We start from the raw sequence: 22,886 nt of genomic DNA, 5'->3' as shown, positions 1-22,886 counted from the left end.
ATGTTTCGTGTGTTTTGTGTTACACAGAGATAACGAAAGAGTTCCGTTTTCTTGGCATATTTGCAAACAACAAAAAAAGCTGTTTATTGTATCACCTAATTATAATTAAAAGTACACTGCGTTATATACACTTCATCATCCAAGTACACGGCTTAGGTTCCTCTAGGCATAATGTATAATAGTATTTACATATTCTCCTGCATTTCGTTTAATTAAGTTACATCTAAATTTACTTGGCTAACGATTATATTTTTTTGTTTTCATGTTATGCCTGGCTCGCCCCCCACCTCTGTCGTTAAAACAGAGAGCTCGTAACACAGAGGCAACCGTTATAAAAAGAACAGTCCCTGGTAAAAATCAATAAGATCGAGAAACGTATATTGTATTTAACCAAGCAGGACAAAAGATAGAAAAGAGAAGGAGAAAGATAAAGATAAAATTAGATTGAAAAGGAGGAAAAACGTGTGTAAGGAAGGGAGGGGGGGGGGGGGGGTTTAAAGAATTATACTTCGTAATAGGTCTACGCGATTGAAACGTTTGTCACCACACAATGTATTGAGAAAATACTATCGTCCCGAGTCTCGGCCAACTCGACTGATCTCGCTCAGGGTCGGACCAGGACGAAGCCGAGCATGGATTGCGGATTCATGTTCGGGATGGGTCACCGTTCGTGGTCACCGAATACTATTCACGGTTTTGCAACTCGCATGGAAAAGATTCGTTTACGCTTCGCACTTCTGGAGTGTCCAACTCATTCACTAGGAGTCTCTTGTTGCTCGGACTGCTCTCCCTCGAGCCTAGCCTGCCTCTCAGCAGCGGCTCGAGCCTGTCTACCCGCGCTCGATCGAAGATTCTTGCGTTCCGCTGGAGGTTCGATCATCCGTTTGCCTTTCGGTTTCTTTGCCTTCGTACTCTTCCCGTCCTCCTCAGTCTCCACTTTATTCTCTGACTTCGAAGGTGATGTCTGAGTTGGCGAGGACTCTGCTGGTGGTGTTGACGACGGTTCCTCCTTTTTCGTTGGGGATGAGTTCTCCGAGGATCCACACACCTCTTCTGTTTCCTTGCTTTTTGTTTCCATAGTCGATGTTGTCGATGCTGGCGTGGATGGCGCTGCTATCATAGCCGGTGTTTCCACTTCAGCTGGCATGATCGGAGACACCGTTACTTCTACTTTCGCAGGAATCTCTTCTCTCTGCTCTAATTTCTGCTTTTTAACAACTGGCTCCAAGGTCACTTCCAAAGCTGGCGAGATCGAAGTCGTCTCTAGTTTTTCCGGACTTCTCACTCTTTTCTCCACTTTCTCAACCTTTTCCTCCAAATTTCGAGTTAATAGTTCCGCGCTGGTTCTACTCAACTGTTCTAGAGCTTCTTTCATCTCCTGCTCCTTGCTCTTTCTCTCTTTCTTTTCCGACAGATCAGAAACCTCTACCCTTTCCATAGATTCCCTCTTCTCCTCAGTTCTTCTTCTTTCCTCGTTATGGAGAGCAGCCATTTCTGTGTATTGCTGTAGAGCCAGACTAGGATCCATAGAGAATCTAGATTGCTTCTTTTCGGATTCTTTCCTCTTCGTAACGTCCGAAACGGCATCCCTCTGTCTGCTACTGTTTGTGGACGAAGAGGAAGGTTTTCTGGTACTGGAGGCCGTAGAGGTTGGTGGATTTAGTAAACCACACTGTGCTAAACTCTCGTAGGTCGACGAAACTCCTCCAGGCTGCATGGAAAACGGATTCAAACCACCAAGACCGAGTGGTGTATAGAGAAGACCAGGATTGGGGAAGAAGAAGGGATTTGCGAATGGCGTTGATGTCGGTAAGGTCGAAGACGAGGACGTCGAGGCTCCAGAAGAAGATTTACTGGTAGGTGGATCCATTTTGTTTCGACTCTTGTTCGCGTTACTCGAACTAATCGAACTCGTACTTTTACTAGTTACAGAGCTGACTGGATTTGTGTCAGATGCTGTACTGGTTGCTGTTGCACCTAAAGCTGCCTCCATTCCTGCTAGAGAGGGTAATCCTAATCCAGCCAAATTAGCGAATAGAGAGTTGGTTAAGCTCATATTGCTGAGATTTCCAAGATTGCTGAGCCCACTGAGGGCTCCAAGATTTGGTAGACCTCCAAAAGGCATCAGGAGTGGATTGTTTTTAGGATCAAAATTACCAAGAGATAGACTGGACAGTAAGGAATTATTCAGGTTGCCTAAGGAAGGAAAATTGAGACCAGATGCCATAGATGTAGCTGCCAAATTAGCCTGATTAGCCGACTGCTGATTGGTTGGACTTGGCATCATTGGAGGTCTTCCAGGACTCTTTCCTTTGTTAACGTTGCTGCTGTTGCTACTGCTATTACTGCTACTAGGTCTCTCAGAGCCTGGGAGTCTCTTTTGTAAATCGTGTGGTAGATTTCCACGTTCTTTTACCAATTCAGCCCATTTAGGATCGACATCGAACATTGGATTTTCCATAAGCCACTGGCCCAAACGCTTTAATTGGGGGGCCTTGCTACCTGTTACCTTCTTTCCTGTCATTCTATTAATTACAGCTACATTTTCTTCTCCGGTTAATTTTTTCCAATCTAGTAAAGAAGGGTCTACTCTAGGCCTTCTCCTTCGTGGAGCTGACAAATATTCTGCACTTAATTGTTCCGACATTGCAGTTTGTTCTGCCAGCCATTTGTTCACTTTTGCTTCATGTGAGTAGGATCCTATTTTCGAGGAGTATTCAGCAACTTTATTGATATCAGCTATCATAGCTTCGTAACTCTTTCTGTGACTGCTAGATGAAGAGTGGGCCGAATTAAACGACTGTTGCTGATGCTGCTGCTGTTGTTGATGTTGTTGTTTCTTCAGTTCTCGGTTTTGCTGTTCTGCTTGAGCTATCAAGGCTGAAAAACTGTCCTTATGAGAGTGCATGGATGGTGGTGGTGGCAGATTTGGCGTTGACGTGGATGCTCGCGATGATGGAATCGACGTTACTGTTATCGAGAAAGGCTTTTGAGTGTTTGAAGGAGGATTGGGAAGACCTATCGGAGCTGATGTGGGTGTCACTGTCACATTCGGTGTGATCGTATTTTTTTTGCTGTGCTCTGGGAAGTGGCTACTTTGTTGCTCTTTCGCTGCACTCAAACCCAGCACAATCTCGTCTAGTTTTCTGCGCTTCTTTTCCTTACCCACTACCGGCTCGTCCACAGGCTAAAAACATTCGATCATATTATTAATTATTCCAAAAATATAATTTTATCACATAACAGTTAATAAAAATTTAACTTACGCAATTCTTTCTTTTCATTAGTCTATCTAACATACTATCTAATTTTCCTTTGTTACTGCTAACTTGTTTATTTTTATTCGGCATGGAAAAGTCTTGTACTTCATTCATCATGTCCTTATTATTATCCGAGCTAGGTTTTGGATAACTGAAACCAAATGAAACTATCAGTTTACATTCCCTGCAATATGTTTAAGTTATTTAACAATTAGATTTGTTTATAATTATATACCTGGCAGATAAGTCAATAGGTGTTAAAGTACTGGAAGTTCCAGGAATAATAGTGGTTTTTCCAGGGACAGTGTATTTTAGATCAAATGGAATATTTTGTCCCCTGGTTTGCTGGTGAGCAGGAGGAGGTTGAGCAGGGGTGGATCTCCTGGAATCCTCAGATTGGGACTCTTCATTGATCTCCCAATTGGAGCCAGAAAGCACGGATGGCTTACTGAGTGCAGTTGGTGGTTGAGATGCCATATGGCTACTGTTCAAAAGTGCATGAAGTTTCGCTCTTTCTGTTTCTACATCAATAGCGATGTGCCTTTTCCTCTTTTTCGCAGCCGAGGAATTATTGCTGGTACTTAATGAACGAGAGACACCATGATCGGTTGTTATCGTAATAACTTCGGAGCATTCTTTTTCGTTCACAGGTATTTCTTGTTCCTCGCCAGCTGTGAAGTTTACAGACACTGGCCATTCTTTGTGCTCTATCGCATGAACTATGTGCATTAGTCTAGCTTCTACCGCATGCTCTTTTGGCCATTTGAAGTTTGCGTTATTGCAACCATGCGCTAAAAGCTGCACAACCGTTGGCTCATTAACATCAGCAGGTTTATCTCGAAGAACGAAAGTATCGATTTGTGTTAAACGTGATAAGGGCTGAATCACTTCAAGATCTGGAAACATGGCCTTGAGCTCTGCTGCCTGTACGCTGCATTTGTCCTCTAATTTAACGACTTTAGCAATTTCTTTTTCAGCAACTTTTTCTTTCTCAGTAGGCCTTTCTTTCTCTTCAACTGCCTCAGCTTCTTCCTTTACAATAATTTTATCTTGATCAGTATTCATAGGCTTTTCTTCATCGACTTTATCAGCCTCTTCAGTACTTTCTACTGCTGTTTCTGGCTTTTCTGCACTTTCACTCTTCTCAGTCTCCTGTTCCTTCTCCATTTCTTTATCTTCTTCCTTCTGTGGTTCCGATTCCTCTGCTACTTCCTTTTCTTTAGATTCATCCTCTTTATTCTCATTCAACGTTTCAGCTTCAGTTATTTTTTCACCATCTTCAGGCTCTGCAAGTTTTTCTTTATCAACTTCTTTCTCCGCTGCTATTTCAGTTATTTCTGTTTCTATCTTTTCTTCAACAGATTTGATAGGACTTTCTGTTTCCTCCACTAGCTCTTCAGAGACTTTTGGAGATTCTTCCCTTTCCTTATTTTCCTCAACTTTCTCTTGATCTACTTCCATTTCTTCTTTATTATCAGATTCTTCTGATGCTGTTTCAGGCTTTTCCTCCGCCTTAACCATCACTTCAGCTTCCTTTTCTATGGACAAAGTTGGCGGAATACTTGTAATAGTCAAGGAACTACTAACAGGCTTTTCTTCCACTTTTGTCTCAGCTTTGACTATAGTTAATTCAACCTGACTTTTTTCGAGCTCTGCATTTTCTGGTCTTTTATCAACAGATAAATCCTTCTTGGCACCGACTTTCTCGATTTTTAGCGTCCCTTCACCTTTCTCTAGTTTTACCAAAATCTCATCTTTGTCAAATTTTAGTATATCCTCCCGATTCTCGATTTTCACAGCTTTTTCTGATTTTTCCAGCAATTTGGCTTGCATTGCGCTATAGCTTTTTCCAAGCATTTTATGGAATGAGAAATCAGGGTCATTTAAAATTGTGATATCCGTACGACCCAGACCATGCTTGGCTGCACCCAACAACAACTCTTTGTCATGTTTGCCTGGTATCCACCAGTCTGGGGTGTCTCCAGAAGGCTGACACAGAGAAAGACGTTCTTCTAGATGAGGATGGGATAGAATTTCTTCTCGAATTTTACTCAATAAATCTACTCTATCCAGTATTTGTCTGGCTTTGGCAGGACTTAAATGCTCCATTGTTATGTCTGCGTAACCTGCAAAACGTGAAAGCCAATCAGCTCATAAAAATAACATTTAAATTAAGTAATTAAAATTCTTTCATGCTTCAAAAAGCATTAAGTTAAATAACAGTATAAGAAAAATAATTATTTATGCACGTACCATCGTCATCCGTAAGCTTAGCGTTGCATGCTTTTTTGCACATAGCTCTAAATGACATGTAGTAATCAGTTAAATCATTATCTGTCTTTTTATCAAATCTAGCTATACTCTTAAATTTCGTCCAATCGTACTGAGCCTTCTTCCTATCGTAATTTACACCATAGGTCGAGACAACTCTGAGGAATTCGCTTTCTTCCCGACGTGTCCATTTCGCTTTTTGTTCTTCGATTCTTGTTCTCTCCCTCTCCTTCACCATGGCCTCCATTTTTTCCCTTCTCTCCATTTTCTGGAAATTCAGCAGGGAAAAGTACTTATTAGAAAATCTCTAACTAAATTTGATAGAGTAATCAAAACATATGAATTGATCAATAAAATAGACAAGTGGTTAGAGAAGACTACTTACTAGCAAATACATAGCTAATTGCTGAAGATCCCACCCTTGCATATTAAGGGGCGGTTCATTGATTGTAGCAGCATGATTAATAGGTGAGTCAACCTCCAAGCCAGTTTTTCCTTTAGGCACAGTTTTGATTTCGTCCTTTTTACCAGTTCGCTGATAGGACGAGATCACTCGTCTCAATCTAGTATTTAAGTCTACTACGGATGGCCAAGTCTTTTCGTCCTCGGCCAGTAAATCAGCTCCATCGTGACTACTGCTCGCCTCAGGGATCGGAGTGTCAGCTTTACTTGAAATAGCCGGTGAATCAGCTGGTGTCTCCCTGCTATCCTTGCCATCCTTTGTCATCCCTGAAGATTCCCCGTCTTCCAATTCGTTTTCTAAACTGTTGTCATCCCTGCTGCTACTGCTAGAAAACCAATTTTACTATAAATTTCAAAAATTTTCATTTACAAGAAATAAAATTACATCTGCCAACCCTATGTACATACAATGATACAATAGTATTCATTCAAATGTAATTCATTGTTTACGTTATAAATAATACATTGTTAAATTGAATGCAAAGTACATAAGTTTCCAAATAAAAATAATCAACTAAATTACGATCTGAAAAATGAAAGTAATAATTATATTTATTTAAATTTCGTAGAGTAAAAAATCCTTGATAAAACCCAATAAGAGATTTAATCTAAGTTCTAATAATGATTACCTCGCTTATTTTTCATTTTTATATGTGCAATAATTAATAGTTTATACGTAGAGTGATTGACGAGCTAGATCAAGTGACTATGCAATTAGCTTGTAAGAAGCTAATTACTGATATATCCAAGGAATGATTCGTTATCCTCTTTGACTGGAAACAAAGCTAACAGGACTAAAGCATATAGTTCGTTAAACAATTATGCCATTTGTAAATTATGTCGAGAAAGAAGCGTGCAAGCGACTGTGTGTGCATATTATGGTAAAGCTTAATAAATGAGAAATATCAGGAGTATCTAATTGACAATCATTACATCGTTTGATTGCATTATAAATTGGTAAGAAAAAGTTTCCAAGGTCTTACAATGTAAATGTAACATTGATTAATCTGCTTTTGTATACACCTGACATTAACTCATTTTGTATTAATAGACAAAGCTTTAAGGATTAAAATGCTAGAAGCAGAGAGGCTCGTTTTGAAGACGACTGAGATTAACAGGAAAGAGAGAGAGAGAGAGAGAGAGAGAGAGAGAGAGAGAGAGAGAGAGAGAGAGAGAGAGAGAGGGGGGGGAAGGAGGGAGGGAGGGAGAGAGCGCGCGAAAATGAAAAAAAGGATAAAAAAAAGCTAAAATGGAGGGAGAAAGAAAGAGAGAGTGAAACAGATATGTAGAAAATGTAAAGGAGAATAATTCGAATACTCACTTGTTTTGGATGATCTGGGAAGGGGGAGGACAGCTTGAAATGAAAGAAAGCGCGGGATCAGTCCTCATCTGGTCGTAATTCTCGTAGCCGTGTTTGTAGCAGCCAACTATTAAGGATTTGTCTGCCGTCGAGTCCCACCATTTCGCCGGTCGTTCCGTCAACTGCGGAGGATTTATCCGCAACGCACTGCAGGCCGGTTTTATTTTCAAAATTTTTGCCAATTTCAGAGTTTTGCCAATCAGTCAGTTTTTTCCTTATACCAGAATCCTTTGACTGTGCGCTCATAGTTGGGTCTTGATAAGCTTACGAAATTTTCGCTGACGAGCAAACAAGAATGCTCCATGACCAGGCTCACTACTTATGAGAAACATCTGGCAACCTTCGTTATCGCATTATACAAAAGAAGAGCAACGAAAACATATTCCTCATTTTCTTTTACCCCTTTTGTTTCTTATTTTTGATCCAGTAAGCTACAGACCGTTGCACCCTTCGGAGAACTTAGAATAAGATCAAAGTCCTTGACTAAAGGAGCTTGCAAATTATATCAGGACCCAAGCATGAGCAGAAGTCAGGTTCGTAACTTTGTCATAATTCATAATCTTAGTAAGTCTCGGTGAAATTATATTCGTCAGTAAACTGAACTTAAAGATAAAGTAAAGGGCTAATTAAATATAAGACTACGATTTGCCCAAATCTCTCGTTGTCCTTGCCCCCTTCTTTTACAGTGCACCGAAATCCGGAACGATTCTTACCAGAGTTGCGATTTTTCCTGCCTTGGATCAGCTTTTTTTCTTAAGTTGTGCAGTCTAGCAATCGAGTGTCAAGGGAGTATGGGTGTAATTTGTTAATAGCAAGGGTAATTTGACATTCTTTCTTCTACAAGGGTCAACATATGCGCAGCCATTCATTTTTAAAAAGACACGCAATACAGCTCTTGGCAAGAATTACGATCAATCCACTTAATCGGATCACTTTAATTTTCTCATATTGAACTGCAGAGGCTGGACTTTGATCTCTTTTTTAAAATGAACGACTTTAATGGCTCTATGAGCATTCCTGGCATGAGGACACAGCTCCCAGAGTAAACAAATACATTGCACATGCAACTATGAAGCTGTTTAAGCACGTATGTAAGTGCACATGAGAGATTTTTGGGTAAAGAATAACGAGAATTGATTAATGACGGATGATGCAAGTGCTAGCACTAACCTCACGTGAACGCCATCGGAAATATGTTGAACTAGGTCACCGATTATCTCGTGTTTGATGTAATACAGCATTCGAACACGAAGCAACACCCTAAAAATTATAAAAACTGTTCAGTAAATATATACCATCACCTATCCTCTAACTTTTGTACATATTTTTTGAGCCAAGACGAACCATAATGCATACATTAGCTGTTATTTATTAGAATAACATTTTATATGATTGTAAACACAATTCTTACTTGTTAGCATGACGGCTGAGGTGTTTCCTATAATTACTCTCGAGAAAGATGTCTCCGTCGTATTTCTCCTGGTTGCTCCAATGATTGGGGTCGCTTGGTCCTCCGTTTATCATAGACCCTCTGGTTTCCCTGCCTTCCCTGACACGACCACTTTTCTTTTTTTGCCTACTATTCCTGCTACTTGTATTTACTGAGACGTTTTTCACTTTTTCTCCGTTCTCCACAGGAGTGATCAGGTCCCAGATGAAGCTACGAATCTTTTCGTCTCCACGATAATATCTTAAGCAGTACAGCAAAATCACCCGGGCGCAATCCTCGACGTCGATTTCTCGCCATCCACGTCTAAATTGACTGTGTTGCAGGATCTCCTCCCATCTACCCCATCCGAAGGTCAATAACCCACGTTCAACCTTGAAACACTCGCTTCTTGCCCAACTGCCATAAACAACCTCGCCTTCTCGTGGAACGTACTCATCGTAGAACTTTCTTGTCTTTTTGCCAAATTTATCTCTTCGTTTTTTACCTAGAAAAAAAAATTAATTTATGGAAAAGTTTACGCGAAACTTCTTAAAAAATTCATCGGGATTAAAATTATTTACAGAGTGGATCGATTAAAAATTTATCAACTTTTAAAACTATTTGAACTATAAAAATGGTACAATAGTTTGCAAAACAGAACGATGTAATGAAGTCTGATAAAGGTGGATGAATGTATTGCAGAATTCCCATGGAAAATTATGAGTTTGTGCCCATATATTAAACAATATATTATAACAACATTAAGAAATCTTTAATTGAGATTGTAACTGGTGCTCAAAGATGGCGAAAGTACGAGCAGCAATGAAATTGACAAAACAAGTTAATCAGAATATGATTAGTAGGAAGAAATATATAAATCTCGAGTAAATGAAACGTGATTGGGAAATTATGAGAAGTGAAGAAAATCAAACTAAAGAAAACTGTGCGATACATGCACATGCACGTACCTCTACCTGTAAGTCCAGTAGATTCGTCATCGCTGTTGTCATCAGAACTATCAAGCTCTGACATATCAACAACTGATTCGTCATGGCCATATCGTTTGATCTGTGTTCTCCTTCTAGGTTCAGAGATGACCAATTCATCCTCCTCCTTTTTCTCAGTCGTGTCGATCTCCGCCTTCTTAGCCCATTTCTTCCAGAAATCTGGATCATCGACATTGATGTCTGATCTGTTGGAAGAACAAGCGAAACTGGCCTTAGAGAAGGTTGAACCTTTCTCAGCTTCAATTGTAATAATTTGAGTTCTTCGCTCCAGAATTTGTTCGATGTCTTCCTCACAGAATTTGTCACCAGCATTATCATCATCCATAATAGCACCATAGGCACCTTTCTTCAGCAGATCTTCGATTTCTTTTTTAGTCAATTGTTTGTTGCTAGGATCCTTCCCACCTTGGCTAGTATTCATTGATTGTAGGATTGCCTTATCAAGGCCAAGCTTCAAGGATGCTTTATCAAACATTTCCCTTTCATAAGTATTGCGACAGAGGAGCCGGTAAACTTTGACCATCTTTTGCTGGCCAATTCGATGGCATCTAGCCTGTGCTTGAAGATCATTCTGAGGATTCCAGTCACTGTCGTATATAATAACGGTGTCAGCTGCTGTCAAATTTATACCAAGGCCACCAGCTTTGGTGCACAGTAAGAAAACGAATCTATCAGAGTCTGGTTTGCTGTACCTATCAATAGCTGCTTGTCTCATGTTGCCACGAATTCTGCCATCAATTCTTTCATATGGATATTTCTTGTACAGCAAGTAATCCTCTAATAAGTCCAAACACCTTACCATCTGACTGAATATCAAAACTCTGTGACCACTAGCTTTCAATTTTGGTAATAATTTATCAATGAGAACCATTTTTCCTGAACTGTTCACCAAAGCATGATAGTATGCTTCAGAATCTTCTTTCTCTCCAGTTTTGTAGTCCAATTGGATTTGATCCTCCGCTCCATTCAACAAGAATGGGTGAATGCAGCATTTTCTAAGTTCCATCATCGTGTTCATGAGATTAGGAATGTTGGCAGATGTTGTTCCTTTTGCAAGAAAAGAGAAATTTCTCTCGAGAATACCTCTGTAATATTTCTTTTGGATATTTGTCAACTCTACTTCCACTACTGTTTCCTCTTTGGGTGCCAAGGATTTTTCTACATCCTCCTTCAAACGTCGTAACATCATTGGCTTCAGCAAAAGTTGAAGTTTTTGTACTTCGCCCTCGCTACTCAAATTGCCAAACTCCTTTAAGAAAGCTTCACTACTCGAGAATTGGGTAGGTTCCAGGAAATTTAATAAGGAGAATAGTTCATTGACATTGTTCTGTAAAGGAGTACCAGATAACAAAACTCTATGCTCCAAGTTTAATTGACGCAAACCTTCCAACAATTTGCAATTTCTATTTTTTAGCCTATGAGCTTCGTCTATCACACATAGTCTCCAATTGTAACCTTTCAATTCGTTGAAGTCAGTAATAATTATTTCAAACGTTGTTATAAGGACGTTAAACTTAATAAGGTCCTTGATTTGTTGGCTCTTTTCATTTTTGTAGTAAACTTCGTATTCCTGAAGCATAGTTCTGCTGGCAGCTGATCCATGATATACCACTACGTTCATATCTGTCCAGCTTTCGAATTCTCGTTGCCAATTGGGGATAGTCGATAATGGTGCAATGATTAGAAAAGGACCACGAATTCCGTACTTGTAAACAGCATCAACGAAGGTTAATGACTGAATAGTTTTACCTAGACCCATTTCGTCAGCCAATATGCAATTGTGCCCATTGTACCAAGAGAATAGAAGCCAGTTAAGGCCTTCCAGCTGGTATGGCCTTAAGATATTATTATTTTTGTAAACAGGCGACTCCTCCAATTTTACCCAAGCAGCAGCAGTCGGTTTCTTTTTTGGCTTCCATTGATCTTTAGGTGGAAGCTTGTTAAATTTTTGGAACAAGGAAATCTTTTCCAAATCGACATCCTCCCCTAATTCCCAAGTAGAGTCTTCATACTGAAGGGATCTCCATTTAACTAAATAATGTTTAATGGTATCTCCAGTAGTCGGATCTGTATGAGTGGCTTCATCCAAGACTCTATCGACCTCCACAAAGTCCGGATTAAACGGATCATCCTCGGTATTCTCAAATATATTCATATTTTGTTGTTGTCTTTGCTTGAATCTTTTCAATTTTGCTTGAATCCTCTTGTCTCCTTTGTATAACTCTTCCTCGGTTCTCCATTCACAGTGCAGGTATGAAAAGTTTCTATATTTTACAAAGTATTCTTCTACTTCTACAGTTTCAGTTCTTACTTCAACTGGAGGCTCTGGTGGCTTCTCAACCGGAGCTTCCTCATCTTTCTCACTTTTGGCTTTTTCAGTAGCTGCTTCATCTTCAGTCTTTTCTTTGTCTTCTCTGTCTTCTTTGTCTTCGTCATTTTCCTCTTCTTCCTTTATGTCCTTCTCTTCCTTCTCTTTTTTCTCATTATCCTCTTCAGTAGTCTCAATTTTCTTCGCCTCTTCGCTCTTTTCATCCTCCTTGTTCTCATCCTTTACAGCTGTATCGGTTTCCTTTTCAGGTTTCTGCTCTGGTTCTATAGGAACTTTAATCTCCCTCTTACCCATTCGCGAGCACAGAATATGTTGCACAACCATAGAGTCTTCGTCCGTCGTATTCTGCAAAATAATATAAGGATGTTAAGTCTAAAGTATTCTGAAGCTTGGCAAGCAATCGACCATCTGACTATTCATATAATTAATTAAATACATACAATATATACAAAATTCGGTTTATTCGGGCCAATTTCACCTCCTTCGTTGCCATCTTTTTTAACAGCCACAGGTTTTGATGCACCTGACCCATCTGTTTTCTTCGTCTGAGAGTCCTGCATGGGCACTTCATCGTCAGAGAATCTCAGCATTACATCGTCCACGTATTTCTTTCGATGAGTGTTTCTAGCTGAACGTCTTTTGTTCAAATCATCCCCAGCCTCTGGAGATGGCGGAGGTGTCGCGGCTAACTCCTCTCCATCGGAATCGGGTGCAATGCGACTTTTCCTTTTCCTGTTGAAAATAAGACAGAGCAACATTAAACATGACATTCAAACGTTATCAATGTAATAAAAATAAGTTTTTAATTCAATCGTACTTTGAACTTCTAGGTGATTTTCCGGAACTTTTTCCAGTGGATGATCGCTTCCTGGCAGGGGCTTTCTTCTTGCTGGGAGTCGCAGTTTCAGTAGTGGCTGATTCAGTGGTTTCTTTCTTTTCTCCTGAACCATCCTCCCCTTCTGCCTTTTCATCATTCTCATCCTTGGTATCCCCCAGTGGTTCATTCGTCGACGAGTCTACTTGTTCTTGGTCACCTTGAATCGAAGGCTCCGTTTTGTCAGAATCTTTAATCGCAGCAGAATCTGTAACTACGTCATCGTTATCCTGTCCAGCTTCATCTTTATCGGATTCAATAGCAGCCTTCTTTTTTCTACTTTTCGAAGATTCCTTGTCCTTCTTCTTCCTCTCCTTAGCAACTTTAGGAGGTTTCGCTTCTTTAGGAGGTTTAGGCTCTTTTTTCGGCTTTGCCTCTTTTGATTCCTTCGGCTCTTTCGGTTTCCGTGGTTTTCTCGGTGGCCTCGACTTTCTACTCTTGTTCCATTCCTCTTCAATGTCTCCCGACGAAGGCTTTATATCCTCAGAGTCGGCAACCGAATCAACGATGTTACTGCTGTCCCCAGGAGTTACCTGATTGTCAGATAAAGGTTGCTCAGGTTGACTACTGGGCTGAGAGGTTACAGTAGGAGTCGCTGCCTCCTTATCTGCTTTCTTTCTACTCTTCTTCGTCCTTGGACCTTTTCCCCGACCTCGACCGGTCGTGCTTGATACCTGAGGACTGTCAACCACTGCTGACGCTGCCGTGAACATTGGAGTTTGTAGAATACATTGTGAACCACCATTACATTGATCATTGGTTTCATGTTGTTGAAGGACCTGAAGCTTCTCTTGGAGTGCTACAATTTTTTCTTGATTTTCCGAACCTGGTGGCATGCAATAGAGTTCTTGCAACTGTTGTTGAAGCGCCGCTCGTTCCTGGTGATGCGTTACTGGACCACAACCGGAATTGAAGCCGCTTGAAGGCGTTGTATACATGTTAGGCACAGTGCTTCCAGTAACAATTTCACCTCCACTGTGATACTGTTGGCCTGGAGTCACTATCATCTCATTGGAATACATATTGTTCTTCTGAATATTTGTGTATTCTCCAAAATTCGACGGTGGCACCGTGTGGGGCTGACTGTTCGATACTGTAACTGGTGTCTGATGAGTTGGAAGTACAGCAGCGCTAGTCTGGCTCACAGTTGGAATTTGCTGAGGTGGTAGACTATTTGGACTCTGGATTTGACCAGTTTGACCTTGGACAGGAGCTTGGCCTTGGATAGAAGTTTGTATAGGAGATTGGTGAGTAGGAATTTGAGGTTGTATAATTGGAGTTTGGGAAATAATTGGTACCTGAGGATTGATGCATGGTTGTGGCTGCTGCTGAATTGGCTGGGGAAGGCAAGGAGTGGCCTGTGAAGCTGGCTGGACGGTTGGTGTAACAGGCTGAGCAATTTGTTGCTGCTGAGGCTGTGGTGCCTGCACCACAGCTGGCTGCTGTGACTGGGAGTTGATTTGAGTTGGTGCTGATATTGGAGTCTGCGAGTTTATTTGACCTTGAGAATTGATTTGGGGCTGAGAAATCAATGCATGCGAGTTTAACTGCCCCTGAGAATTCAATTGAGTCTGAGAAACTGGCTGCTGGCCATTGGTAATGCCTTGTAATTGCTGAGGCTGTTGCTGAGGTGTTGAAGGTTGAGCCGGTTGACTCAATTGAGATTGATCTTGAGATTGAGTCTGTGGTTGTGTCTGTGGTTGACTGATTTGAGAAGGCTGCGGAGATTGCATAGGCTGAGCTGGTGGAACCTGAGCTGGTTGAGATGTAGCAATAGGTTGCTGGGCCATGTGCATTTGTTGTACTGGTTGCTGAGGAACTTGAGCAACCTGAGGAGCAACTTGAGGAGCAACCTGGGTAGTTAATATCTGCTGTGATATCTGAGTCTGTACTTGAGGAACCTGCTGCATTTGTGGAGGAACCTGAGGCATTTGTGGACTCAGTGTTTGAACAGATTGAATTGGAGTTGTGCTGATCGGTTGCTGAGTATGCAAATCCAAATTCTGTTCATGACTAATTTCTGGTTTATTTTCCACAACAGGCAGCACGGTTGATAATTGGGCTGGCTGAACAGTCTCCGAATTCCCACTGGTACTTGATGCTGGTAGCTGCTGCACTGTCTCAATCTGGGTAGGAGGAGCAGAGAGATGTTCAAGATTTATATTGCTTGGAGCTTCCTGACAAACTTCTGGCTTCTGTACAGATTGTTCAGGTGTCTCTTCCTTAACGGACTCGATCGGAGATGGAAGAACGACACTCTCTGGCTCCCTCATGGAAGTATCGACCACGTGAACAGGTTCCGTAGGTGGAACATTAAACATTTGCGTATTTTGTTCGGGTAGTACTGCTTGCTGAGGTTCCATCATCCTTTCTTCCACCATAGGCCTCATCTGCTGTTGAGCAGGAGGTGGAGGTGCTGGCTGCTGAGGAGGTGGTTGAGACTGTGGAGGCTGTGGGGGTGGTTGCGTCGGCTGCTGGGGTGGTGGTTGCTGCTGGGGTGGTGGTTGCTGCTGCTGATGCTGCCATTGATTAGGCATCGGCATCCTAGGGCCCTGGATCGGCATTGAGTTTTGTGCTGTAACTTGAGGCATGACGTTCGCCGGTTGGGGCATTGGTGGTCGTACCTGGTACTGATTATAGTCCTGCTGAGAAACGTTCGGATTTGATACATTCACTCCAGGCATGACCATTTGCTCGAGTGCTTGCAGAGTCGTCTGCTGATTGGAAACGGGCTGATTCATCTGCATCGAACTCGGTGGACAAGGTGACACCGCATTAGGCTGATTCGGTTGCTGATGGGGAAGCTGCACATGCGGATGGGGTGACAACGTACTGGGCTTCGCTGGAGACATGATAGGCCTTGGAGACATTTGCTGCTGGACGGCCGGTGGTCTCGGAGACATCTGTGGTCTCGGAGACATTTGTGGCGACAGCTGGGGAAAGCTGGCCCTATACTGCGGACTGGTGGCGTGTTTGGCAGTGGCAAACTGGCCTGTTGGTCCTGTGTGCTGTGGTGGTTGATTGTACATGGACGAAGGATGATGTGGATATTGAGGGTCCATCGGCTGCTGCTGCTGAGGATTTGGATGCTGAGCATGCTGTGGATACTGCTGAGGGTGCGGAGGATGCGTTTGGTGGGTCGGATGAGTGGGATGATGATGTGGCATTCGTTGTGGTGGCTGTTGAGCTTGCTGCTGCTGTTGCTGCTGGTGCATTGCAGAAGCAAAGCCTGGATATCCTGTGTTGGTCTGATACATTGTCACAGGGTTGCTCTGCTGATAATGCTGCTGCTGTCCAACCATGTGTGGATATACACTGCTTTGAGCTCCAGTTTGCATAGCCTGGTGCGGTACCCCCATACTTCCCATCATTCCTTGCTGGGGTCCAAAATGCTGCTGCTGTTGCTGCATCTTCTGGTTCATCACTGCACCCTGGTCTTGCTGATGAGAATACTGTGGTGGCATGTGCTGTCTGTACGCCGTGGGCTGGGGTGCCATTTGGTTATAATGCCTCTGCATTTGGGGATATGCACCTCCACCACCTGCCCAACCTTGCATACTAGGATCGATATTCATATTGGCTCTTGCCATAGAATGTTGCTGCTCCATCGAGTACATGTTGTCGTTGTAGCTTGGATACTGACCTCCACTGCCAGGATGTGGACCCCTGTGCTGTGGCGTCATGCTACGTGCCTGATTTTGAAAAGCTCCAGGCACCATTGCACGCTGAGGCGCTCCTCCATCAAACGTTCCTAGATTTTGATTAAACATGGTGCGTTGCGAGGGATTTTGCAATTGATTGGAATTTCCGAATTCAGTGCCCCCGAACGAGCTTAATTTTTGCAGTGGAGATTCTTGAGAAATGTTATATGATTGGTTGATGTAACTTCCTCCTCCATTCGGACCAGGATTTGTACCATCTCTGGATACTACCACAGAGTTAGGTGCGCCGGCAGGGTCAAAATGATCGTTCCCACCGAGGTCAGGAAGAGCATCCAGCATCGAGCCACTGACATCTTCACCAAAGAGATCGTACGAGTCCATGTCTACGCCACAGGACTCTTCGCCTCCACTTCAGGCTCAAGAGGATATTCCACAATCTCTTCTATAGCAAGTAACGTGCCCATTATCAATTTGCTTATAACTTGTCTGCAAAAGAAAAAAAAAATATCCAAATGAAGTTGTATTTATCCCATTTCTTGAGTAATGACAAAACAATTAAATAACATTATCTTATTTTACAATACAAACCACTTGCTGTAAGTGCCACACGCTAAAGGGGAAAAGCTATACGCTTATGACTTGATTTCTCATAATCGTCATAACTTCTCCCCTTCAGAATATGTCACATTCCTCAGAACAATTGAGTAGGTCTAAGTCTAAAGATACATAAAAACCTACCATTCTAAATACCACATCAATAATTCATAAAAAGCATTTATCACAAGCCAATCAATGACATAACCTCAAAACCTTACTTTATTAGAACAACAAAATTAAATTTCTATTCGAATAGCAAAGAACCTTAAAAGATCAAGTGGACCAATTAAATTTTATTCACTGAAATTAAGCAAAGTTCCATAACGATCTCTGAAAAAAGGAAAATAGAAAAAAACTATATCATAAAAATTGCCAAAGATGCGACAGAGACTTTAAAAAGCGAATAAGTACAAACCAATGTAAAAGAAGCATCGACAGCGGTACGTGTTTCTCAAGGAAGTCCAGTTAATAATCTCCGAAAATGAATTATCGAATGGAAAAATTGTCGTTGATCCGGCACAATTTGGTAAAATGAGGAAGAAAAGAACGCACGCACGTAAGTGGTAAAATAAAATCGAGGCCACTTGAGAGGAAGGGGGGAGGAGGGGGGGGGGGGGAAATGCAAGAATTATCTAGAGGAAAATAATGACGAAAAGGTGGAAAATCTTAGCGGGAGGAAAGGATATTTAATGATGAGTAAGAAAAGGAGGTGGTAGACGTAGGAGGTGGAGAAGGCTTGGCGATGAAAATGATAAAAAGAAAGAAGAGAGATATATATATCTATATATGTATATAAAGAAAGAAGTATACAGTTGACTGTATGATTTGAGAGAGTAAATATTGGGAGTGGGAGAATTATAGGTTTTGGTAGGCCGGCGGGTGTGGATTGCCTAATGGCGAGAGGGTCGGAGGGAAAAAACAGGGGGCCTGGTACGCCATTATCGCGAGATTTCCGTTTGGCTTCTGAGAGAGAGAGAAGAGAATCGGACGACGCTCGATATTGAGTGAAAGCGACGCTCGGTGTCGGCGTCGTCCTGGACATCCGGCGAGGTCGGCGAGGTCGCCGACGACTCTAGTCTTGATCCGAGCGCGTCCTGAAGCAGCACGAGGGGAAAATCACCCTCTTTTGCGCAATTTTCACTGCCCAGCAGCAGCAACGAGCTTGCCCATGGAGACCCGAACGCTGACTGAGCTCCCCTCCCCCCTCCAACACTAGCTCACTCATAGAGAGAGAGAGAGAGAAGGGGCAGAACGAGTAAGAAAGAATGAGAGAGAAGGATTACTCCTCTTTTGCCTACCTTACCTTAAGCACCCAACAGACCGACCGATCCAACTGGGGATTTCTTGCGCCTGCTCTGCCTAACCGACTGAGGCATCTGCAGCGCCAATAGTTACACTTCAATATCAACACACTCGAACCAGTCTGTTCAACGAACCTCATACCGTTACAATCAGCAATTCTTATTAACCCCTCACACTAAACCTACAAAACTCTATTCTCCCTCTTTATATTTCAAGGCAAATCTACTTTTTTCTCAAAAACTTTCCCTTCTATTTTTTTAACACATCCCGAATTTCCACCTAATAATCAATCCAACTCTCATTCGTCTTATCGAGGGGTATAACGGAGTAGCAAGAATAATAGGTTATTTTAGCTTTCTGCATCGCTATTATTTGCTCAGTTATACAAGTACACTTTAGCATGCAATGGTCGCCTTTGAATAAACTGAACGAAAAACAAACAGATTTTCGAGTGCACTCTTCGTCAAAGAGATACAATGAAATGTTTTAATTGGAGAAAAATGTGTGCTGGACGCTTCACGAAGCTTCATGGAACCTTTAAAAATACCAAGGTATATCTTATTCACACGCATACCAATTTGAAACACCTGGCAATACGAGCGTTTCACAAAAATATTCTTCTATTGTTGTTGTTTTAATACACTCATATATGCTCGTATACATGTTTAGTTTTCTTTCTAGAAAATAAAAAGAGGTTTTGGTTGGGAAAAAAAACTAAATTTTTATTATGATCAGGAAGAGACCAAAAGAAAGGAATACGGTACTTGTAAAGAGGGACAGAAATGTTTTTTTTGTCTTGGATCGAACTCGGCATTGTTTCTCGAGTAAAATAGTCGAGTTTCAGTAAAGATATATTTTTCCTTCGACATCATGGTAAAAGCTTCTTAGAATGGTGGAGCGTTGAGAATGGAAAGCAAATTATTTTTCTTGCTTGTATGGGAAGAAACGGGGCTGGTGTCGCTTTAATCCTGGGCCATGGATTTTCCTGCGGGAACCCGGCTTCACCTTTTTCCAGATTCCTATCTGGATAATTAGTAATCTCCCTTCGTAACCCCTTAACCCCTCCCTTCCCCATTCACTCCTCTCTCCTTTATAGAACGAAACTCCAACGTATTTTTGGACGAATTAAGCGAGAGCTCTCTCTAACATTAACTCAAGCACGGAACGAAATTTAATTCTAGAAAATACAATTGACGGATATGAGAGCATTCCACGAAAAATATACCCCTTCCCCTTTCCACTTTATCCCTCTCCAATACAAACCGACGTTTTCTTGGAAGAATTAAACGAGCTTCGATATTAATTCAAACTCGAAACGAAATTTAATTTCACAAAATAGAATTAACAGGGCTGAGAGAATACAATGCGTAGCGAGGAGAGCAAATCGAATCAAATAAGGCTCGGATCGAAATTGTGCACGATGAAATCGAAATTGCTCAATTAAAAAATTGACAGTTTTCGTGAAAACAATTAAAATTTCTCCACCGTTCTGACGAGTAATTTTTTCTCAAAGTCGCAAAAGAGAAACTTATTGAAATTCTAGTAATGATGGCGACATTTTCGGCTTACGGTTGATTGAACTGGAGCGTCATTGACTATTATTTCAAGTATTAATAACGTAACTGGTATCTGTGAGTGCGTTGACCCCACGTAAAATCGTTAGTGGCCGAGAGCAATCGTGAACTTGTTTTCAGATCCTAGAATAAAACTGTTGTCCGTTGTCCGGATCGGATTCGACTGATAGAGATTCTAAAATTAGAAGGTAACGAGTGGGGCCTTCATAATCCGCGTTAAACTTGGAAACGTATTTTCACCAGTGCAGCCCGAAAAAAAAAAGATTCGTCAAAACCGTTAGGGAATTTATGAAAACTACTTGAAGTATTTATAAAACTACTTGAAGTATTTATAAAACTACTTGAAGTATTTATAAAACAACTATCTAGCTAAACAATTTTCTTGGTATTATTTACATTTTTATTTCAAGTCCATGCGAAATATAATCCGCCAAATCAGCAGATTTAATTTTTCCCTTGAATTAATTTCAATTGGATGTTCAAATTTTCCACAAATCGTTCAATTCATCGTGGAATCTTCTCGCGAAAACAGGATTGATGAAATTCAATTTTCTAGGAATATAAATCACATACGCGCGCAGTTGTGTGTGTTTCGAGAGGGCATATATATATATATATATATATATATATATATACTATGTAGGAGAGTACTATAATGTTAGTGGAATTTAAAGGTATAGGATGAAGAAGAGTGGAAGAGAAAAAGGAGAAGGGGAGAGGAGGAAAGGAAGTAGAATAGAGGGGGAAGGTGGTGGTTTTACGATAAGGGGCACGAGGGATGGGGCAGGGGGAAGGGAGCGGAAGAAAAGACAAAGAGGTGACGGAGGAAGGGGAAAATGACAGAGAAGAGTCGCGAAAGAGTGGAGTGGTGGGGGACGGACAGGTGGGGAGAGAAGAGATGAGGATAGAGGACGCGGAAGTGGAAGAGAGAAAAAGAATGGACGCCAACGAATCACGCTATAGCAGGTACATAAAGTATTCGGCATTTGCGGTAAAGACCGACAGAGCAATTGGCGGTAGCAAGGCGGAGACCGAATTATACCAGAAAGAGAACCAATCAGATTTTACCTTACAAAGCAGGATTGCAGTGTAGGATATTCGATTAGCCAATCGCGCCTTGTTGCTATCGACTCGAATCTGTACTTGCGTACTTCTTTTTCCCCTCCGACCCCCACCCCTCCTACGCAATGAAGGATCAACCTTTTTTCCGAAAAATTTTCACCAATTTCATTCCTCCTTCCCCTCACGTGACCCCAATAAATACCCACCGAACTTACCTACTATTTTTCTTCAACACCCTTCTCGCCTAACCTCACAATCTTTCCATCGTCGATGCTTCAATTTAACCAAATTCCATCCAACCGATTTAACGCGCTCATTTTCGATCTATCGACAATTTTTCCCGAGCCTCGTTCGTATTTCTCATTCGTCTTTTCATGGAAAGTTCCGTGATCCGGGATTTGAGGAACATATTAGAGGGGTTTCGCGGAGGGATCGATCATCTCGAAGGCAGGTTTTGAGACGAATGGTAGCCGGCTAGCCGGCATTTTTTAATGAAAAACTTGTACTGGAAGGGATAGGATGGGGAGGGAGGCAAGAGGTAAACTGTAAACCCGGATGAACGTGGGTGACAGTTTAAAAAGCGTGAAATTGCAGAGGCTGAAGAAGTCCGGGAATAATAATGATAACAATGCCAGTGTTAGGGAGACTTGTCGCTAATAGCGAAGAAATGACGCAGTATATGTATATATATGTATTTAAACATATGCAATACAGCGTAATGTGTTCATTTATCGGACGCTTTCGTAAAAATGAAGGAGAAATTTTCAGGAGAAATAGCAGGTGATGGCTCGCTTTTTGGGAGTCCGCGAAAGGTATTTGTTATAGTTAACGCAAACTACCCGAGGAGCGAAATCCTTTTCGCAGAGACTAGTGAGCTTTCAATTTAAAATATTATTGAAATTGAGCTTTGGTCATTTGGACTAGTATTCCAATATTGGAAGAATTGAAGTCTCGTGTATGGTTAGTAGTAGTAGTACGTGCAAACATTAGGTGGAAGGAGGGGGTAAGGGGAGGGGTGGTAGTAGTTTGGTAGCGCGCGCGCGGCGAGTACGGGGGGATGGGGGATATCGATAATTCATACGGTCGATATATAATTTAATCAGAACAATAAGACTCACTGTCGAGTTGCTTCCATTTTCCTGGAAAATTCATGGAATTAAATGAGAGTTTCGTCAATCGTTATCTTGGTGTCCATTTTGTTTGGTTAATTAAGAAGAGGAGGCGTCAGTGCTGCCGCGGGTTACGTTGACACAACATGACGGTCCTCGGATTATTCCATGGATACACCATCAACTACACTATCCCACTTTTCCTAAATAAAATTCACTCTCGTATTTGTTCGTAACTTCTTCTAATTTATCAGGATGCACTCAGCGAATCTCGTAGTTTTCCTAGCTTGGCACTTTTATTCCCTTTAGGTATCACATGTTGATCACCGATTCTACTTCTTCCGTAACCCCACAACGTAACCCAATTCGCAGGCATTCACGAGCATTGCGTTTTCCTTGATCGAACATACAAAGATTGGAAAGTCTCTTTGTTGAATATACCGGATATCAGGAGCGCGCTGTAAGGCGTTCCTAAGAAATGACATGCGCTGATGTGTAAATCCAACCAATAGCAAAGCTGGACTTTCGTAGGTAAAGTAAACTTACTCTTATTACACGGTTATAACATCTGTCGGTAAAGTAGGTAAG

At 41.6% G+C, this 22,886-nt stretch overlaps 1 protein-coding gene across 8 annotated transcripts; it reads right to left on the bottom strand.

The window, feature by feature from the left end:
• Window positions 1-56: 56 nt before the first annotated feature.
• Window positions 57-22,762, bottom strand: kis (kismet). Of its 8 annotated transcripts, XM_066741163.1 has the most exons (13): window positions 22,308-22,761; window positions 15,617-17,140; window positions 12,936-15,544; window positions 12,559-12,850; window positions 9,751-12,463; window positions 8,765-9,287; window positions 8,524-8,613; window positions 7,315-7,500; window positions 5,917-6,319; window positions 5,514-5,799; window positions 3,496-5,386; window positions 3,267-3,411; window positions 57-3,187 (listed from the first exon to the last, which is right to left on the bottom strand). In XM_066741163.1, exons 2-13 carry the CDS (start codon window positions 17,033-17,035, stop codon window positions 752-754), a joined length of 12,993 nt encoding a protein of 4,330 aa, XP_066597260.1. In that variant the 5' UTR covers window positions 17,036-17,140; window positions 22,308-22,761; the 3' UTR covers window positions 57-751. The 8 variants fall into 8 exon arrangements, with proteins under 8 accessions (XP_066597260.1, XP_066597258.1, XP_066597254.1 ...); XM_066741161.1 differs by having other exon boundaries at window positions 5,917-6,316; window positions 12,936-17,140; window positions 22,308-22,762; XM_066741157.1 differs by having other exon boundaries at window positions 12,936-17,140.
• Between the last annotated feature and the right edge of the window lie 124 nt (window positions 22,763-22,886).

The sequence above is a fragment of the Prorops nasuta genome, unplaced genomic scaffold (assembly GCF_024137725.1).
Source record: "Prorops nasuta isolate Cenicafe-Biocafe unplaced genomic scaffold, Cenicafe_Pnas_1.2 PNAS00025, whole genome shotgun sequence".
In the NCBI taxonomy this organism is placed as follows: Eukaryota; Metazoa; Arthropoda; class Insecta; order Hymenoptera; family Bethylidae; genus Prorops; species Prorops nasuta.
The sequence above is the reverse complement of the archived record's forward strand: the minus strand, read 5'-3'. Positions and strand labels throughout refer to the sequence as shown.